This window comes from Argopecten irradians, chromosome 2 (assembly GCF_041381155.1).
Source record: "Argopecten irradians isolate NY chromosome 2, Ai_NY, whole genome shotgun sequence".
In the NCBI taxonomy this organism is placed as follows: Eukaryota; Metazoa; Mollusca; class Bivalvia; order Pectinida; family Pectinidae; genus Argopecten; species Argopecten irradians.
Genome location: NC_091135.1, coordinates 21855439 through 21861296, shown reverse-complemented (window position 1 = coordinate 21861296; position 5858 = coordinate 21855439). Strand labels below are relative to the sequence as shown.

At 33.1% G+C, this 5858-nt stretch overlaps 1 protein-coding gene across 1 annotated transcript; it reads left to right on the top strand.

Annotated features, from left to right (window-relative positions):
* Positions 1-1792: 1792 nt before the first annotated feature.
* LOC138316508 (sodium/calcium exchanger 1-like) lies at positions 1793-4317 on the top strand. Its single transcript, XM_069258197.1, has 6 exons — positions 1793-1862; positions 2050-2157; positions 2512-2747; positions 3185-3290; positions 3408-3643; positions 4168-4317. The coding sequence occupies exons 1-6, from the start codon at positions 1793-1795 to the stop codon at positions 4315-4317; spliced, it is 906 nt and encodes a 301-aa protein (XP_069114298.1).
* The last annotated feature ends 1541 nt before the right edge of the window (positions 4318-5858 follow it).

Genomic DNA, 5858 nt, shown 5'->3' with positions numbered 1-5858 from the left:
AATGGAAATCAAGATGTCATTTAAAACAAATGCATAATACATCAACATTGTATACCATTAAAGCTCTTAAACTATTTATTGATTATTAAGTAGTCTTGATAAGTTTGTTTAAAGTTATCAAAGCTTGTTTTGTGAGATAATCTCATGTAACACCTTCACCGAAAGTAAATGTTAGAACTGTACTTACTGTTCCGTTGCATGATCGTTAAGGCCGATTTAATTTGGAATATTAATGTCATGGTTACCTGGATCAAATCCGAGATCTTTCATGTGGCTCGCAAAAAAACATGTATTCAACATTGAGTGTTCAGTGCTGACAGGAAAGTCTTCCTGAGAAGGAAATCTTATCTAAATTGTTTGTTTGGCAAATTCAATATATTTGTGGATGAAAGTGGATGCAAGTTCGATATCACATTTAATCGCCTATACGATCATGCAACTGGGCAGCAGATACAATTATTTAACATCCTATTTGTAATATAGGTGTTGCTCGAGATTCTTTCACAAACAAACAATAATCTTAATCAGGTCAAGTCAAAATCACATGTTGTACAAAACACCAAATCGTTGCCGTCTGGTTTATAAACTGGAATTCACAAACCTCAAATATATCGTTTCTCCTATAATACTTGATTGATCAGTTTTCCCTCTTTGACCTCTGCAATTATCATGTTCCCTAAAACCATCGAATGTTCTTATTAACGCATACAATATGCAACTGACCCTTAATATATTATTATATATTTTGCTTATTACCGTTAAACGGCAGAATGTATCGCTCCTTTGAAACTTTGTTTTGTTTGTGCATTTTATATAATTATGGGAGTTCTCTGCATTTACTTGTTTACCCTATTTCATTAAGGATTAACTTGAATAGATCTTTTATGTTATGGAGATATAACACCAAAATCTGAGCGTACTCTAAATAAACCACGAAGCGGTTTATGATGAGAGTACACTAAGATTTTTGTGTTATATCTCTATAACATCAAAGATCTATTCAAATTAATTCTTCTAATACAATTTACCTAAGATAATTTCTTTTTGGGACTCTTTTGTCTATGAAATTATTACGCCGTCATCTCAGCCAATCAGAAGTAACGTTACAAACGGCGACGTCATTTTTCCTTTATGGGATGATAAAGTAAATTTTTAAGCCAATGAAATTGCTCGTAACAAACAAAATTGAATTATAAGTGCATAACTCTACTTAAGTACGGACGTTTTTCAGCATAGATGAATAGATTACAGTCGTACATATATATTCATAGTTGTATATACATATCGGTTGAGAACACAATTTTGAAGAGGATTTTTTGCAGGATTAACAAGTGCAGAAAATGTATTAAATCTTGTCTTTGAACTTATGCACGGTAACAGCTGGGTAAATGCATACAGTACTCATTTACCTGAAGGAGGCGCTTTTTACTATTAGTTGACGGAATAATAAACATAGTATTAGAATAACCATGTAAGCAGTCGTATAACAGCTGTATGATATTTACGTTTCAATGACTTCAAAATTATTTTAAAAAAAAAACAAAAAAACAGCTGCTCAACTTTAAAGGGAATTTATACATAAACTTGCAGACGTAGGTATAATAGTTAGTTGTATTAGTACTTTATTTTGATCTTTGATGTCCTGCCCGCCTTCACAGACTGTATATAACACTTGTAATCCTATTACCTATAGTAGATGTAATTTTCTATTTTTACGGCACTGATCGATAGATTTATTGGTATAAATATACCGGTTCCAACGGTTGTCAAATCATCTTCAACACTGTTCAAGATGATCCACAACCTACAAGCGCTTGGTGCTTGCTTCGCGATCTGCGTCTTGACGCTGATCGGGACAACACGTAAGTATACTATAATGAAGCCGTAGCCTTTAACAGAGTTTTCACTAATATTGTGTTATAAACATGCATTATTCGCGGAATTAGTAGACGGATTTTTTTGGCGATATTTCCACTTGTTAAATTAATACATTGAAACGGTTTTTTTATTTATCCTTAACTACTTGTTTATTTATATTTTTATTTCTAGAGGGAACCAGTTATCCAGCGCCCAAATGCTGTTCCATAGCTATCCCTATCGAAGGATTATGTATTTGTAAGCCTGGTTACCATGACGACGGTATTCGTCATTGTGTCGGTAAGGCTAATATCGGAAATCCAAAGATATTTAATTAGTAACCTCTGTGGTCAAGTATTACAGCCCGATCATACAAAATTTAAAGAAATTTAATGTTCCAGCACAAGCCATGCTACATTCTGCCTATCAACAGCCAGGGTCATTCAGTTCCAACCTTAAGAGTAAAATAAAACAAACAAATCATTTCAAAGAGATATTTTGGTAAGAAATAGGCAATGGTGTTCAAAAAAGACGATGTTTAAATGGGCTTTTGAAAATAATTTAAGATATTTTTCAGTTTCAACTAAATTAAACATATATATGAGAAATGGAAAAGCGGTAAACAGATAACGTCCGAATTCGATGTTTTTCTAGAAAAGGCAAAATTCCAATTTGCACGTTCAAGCTACATTGTCAAGGAAAACAGTGTAACAGTGAAGCTCCAAGTGGATAGACTTCGTGGGGGACACTCTGGCCCCGTGAAGGTCAACTGGAGAGCTACTGGTATCACGGCTACAGCCAACCAAGACTTCCGTGATTTGGCTGGTACACTTGAATTCAAAGCAAACGAAAACTGGAAGGTTATCAGCATTACGATTATCGATGACAGGGTAACTAGCTCCAATTATGTTATTCATAAATATATTTCTAATACCTTGCTATCATTGAAAGATATTATTTCCCCAGAGAACAAATAACTATGATGTTAAGTAATAAAAAGGATTACCTAACCAATCACTATTACATAATTCTGAATATATAACCAAATGTGGTTATCATTTATATTTTTCTGCTATTCAAAACCTTTACCATGCTTAAAATATTACAAATGTCATAAGTATTTTATGGTTCATTGACGCTTCCTTATTGATCATATTGTGACGAAACATAAGAAAATGAATATCAATTTAATTAGTTTCGAATATCTAAGTACTCTTGGTGTGAACTTTGTTTTATACCATATGAAATACGCACTTATCACAGCCCATATTTTATGTTATCAGATAGCAAATCGAGTAATCGAATTAATTAAATTGCTTTTATACAGATTTATGAACTAACCGAAAAATTCAAAGTAACACTTACCTCAACAAGCGCCACAGGAGAACTCGGTCCCAGAAGCTTCACTTTTGTTTCCATTCTGGATAATGATCGTAAGTTTTAATCTTACCTCTTAATGTTCAACATGGTAGTTTAAATAACATCTCTTTATTTATTTCATGTTTCGTAAAAAAAAATCCTATATTTCAATCTGATTTGTCTTTTTGTAGCAAAAGCAAAATTCCAATTTAAACTGACAAGTGTGCAGGCTAGGGAAAATTGCAAAACTCTTAAACTCCAAGTGGATAGGATTGCTGGAGGATCCACCGGACCTGCAACGGTGATCTGGAAAGCCACAGGCATCACGGCTACACCCGGCAAGGACTTTCTTGATTTAAGTGGGAAACTTTACTTTAAAGCTAATGAAAACTGGAAAGTAATCAGCATAAGGATTGTCGATGACAGGGTAACTGAGCTTCGTTATTACTACACTCATCAAAATCGTATAGCGGCACTTCAAATGGCCTTTTTCAATACTGTAAACCAAATAAGCGTGAAATTAAAATTCGCGAATTCCAAGTATTTATTTTTTTTTAAATAGCAAAAATGTTTTAAATAAGGGTGCAGTTGAACCAAATAAGATTACATCGCAGAATCTAATCGCCGTGAACAAGTCGTTCGACCCGAAAATGTGCAACTTATTTGGTTTACAGTATACTGTGACACTTGAAATAGTACTTCTCGTTTGTCAGGCAATGGCTCTGTCTGGAATTCCACTGACATTGGATAATGTATACACTTCATATTAACATTAGATATATAGAATCTTAAATGAGTTTTCATTTCATATGCGAATGTATAAAACGAGTCTGAGAAGTTTTATTTTTGCGAACCTATGCGAAAAAAACTTCAAACTTATTAAACAAAGGATGCCCTGTAAAATTTTGATTAATTTACTTGTAAAATATAAACCATTTGTCATTTGTACAGATTACCGAACCAACTGAACGATTCAGAGTAACACTTTTCTCTAGTTCGACGGTAGAAATCGGTCCGAACAGATTTGCTGACGTGTCTATTCTGGATAATGATCGTACGTTTTATTATTACATGTCAATTATTGGTAATGGTCAAGTTTAAATACAGACGGTATATTAACAGCTGTCATTTCAATGCTTTTGTTTCATGTATGAATATCAAAACGATAAAGGGACCATTAATGTTTAGTATTCTTAGAAACCTTATCTTTATAGATGTTAAGTTTTAATGTTTGGCTTTAAAATGATAATATTACGATTACTTTTCTTTTTTCTTTTGTCTTTTAAGCTATTGGAAATCCAACTATTCACAATTTTGGTTTTGAAGACAGGTTATGTTATCACAAATAAAGATTGCAATAATATATTTTCAGCAATAGCCAAATTCCAGTTTGCACGGATAAGCCAGCAGGTACAAGAGAATGGTGTAACGGTGAAACTCCAGGTAGACAGGATTCCAGGAGGAAACTCCGGAGCTGTTGATGTATACTGGAAAGCTGATGGTCTATCAGCTACATTTGGCAAGGACTTCAGTTTCACGAAGTCACCTCTTAAGTTCAATGCTGGTGAAAACTGGAAATCAATCGTCATCAATATAATCGACGACAAGGTAACTCAATTTATATTCTTAATGAATATTCAACAAACTCAATTAGCTAGAGCCTTACCATCTTATACAAAACAGCATCATATGTTCACAATTATACATAATAATCTAATACTTTCCAAGTAACAACAAATATCGATAAAATATATCCTATGCTTGTAATAACAGTGAAATGCTTTTGTAAAATCGAACGGTTTTTAAAAACGTTTATATCAATGTATTTAAAATTATTTTCCAACGGAAGAATATTCGTGGGATTGTTATTTGGTTGAATATGCTTAACACACTATTCATACATAAGATGCGTTTTATGTCTTGGGTTGTATGATTCAGTAACATAACGTTATAACAAAGATAACCATGTCTACTTTTCTCGCAAAACACCACCTGCCATTCTTACAAGTATATAACATACAGATTCAACAGGAATCGTGTAACATCAAGATGATATGTCGTAAAACACATTACAGTAACCGGCACATTGCATCTCCCATATTAGTATATAGGAATACTCAAATGACTGAAAGGGAAGGGAATCCTTATCAATAACATTTATCTATCAATATTGGCCAATTCCCCATATAAGGAAGGTCGTTACTGGTGATTATATGTAAAAATTACAAAAAAAATGATTGATTTTTATTTGATAAATCTTATGCTAAAGATACACTCAATATTAATTTGTATCGTAGATTGACCAAGTTTTAATACTAGATTCCCTCTAGTTTGACAATTAACTTCTAAAATCAGGTATGTCGAAGAGACAAAAATGTTATGCAAAATATTAGTTATCGATTCAATATTCTAGAGACTGGTGGCCAGTCTATGTCTATTGATAAGGTAATACTAAATTAATGGATGGGTAATACCTATTTTGCTACAGATACATGAAAACACAGAGCAATTTAAAGTCACCCTCACTGGAGCAAGTGCAGGTGGAGGAGTTGGTCCCAGAAGGGAAACTACGGTCTCAATTCTGGATAACGATTGTAAGTGTCACTATGTGGATTTTAACAATATATAACTATTTATTTTAA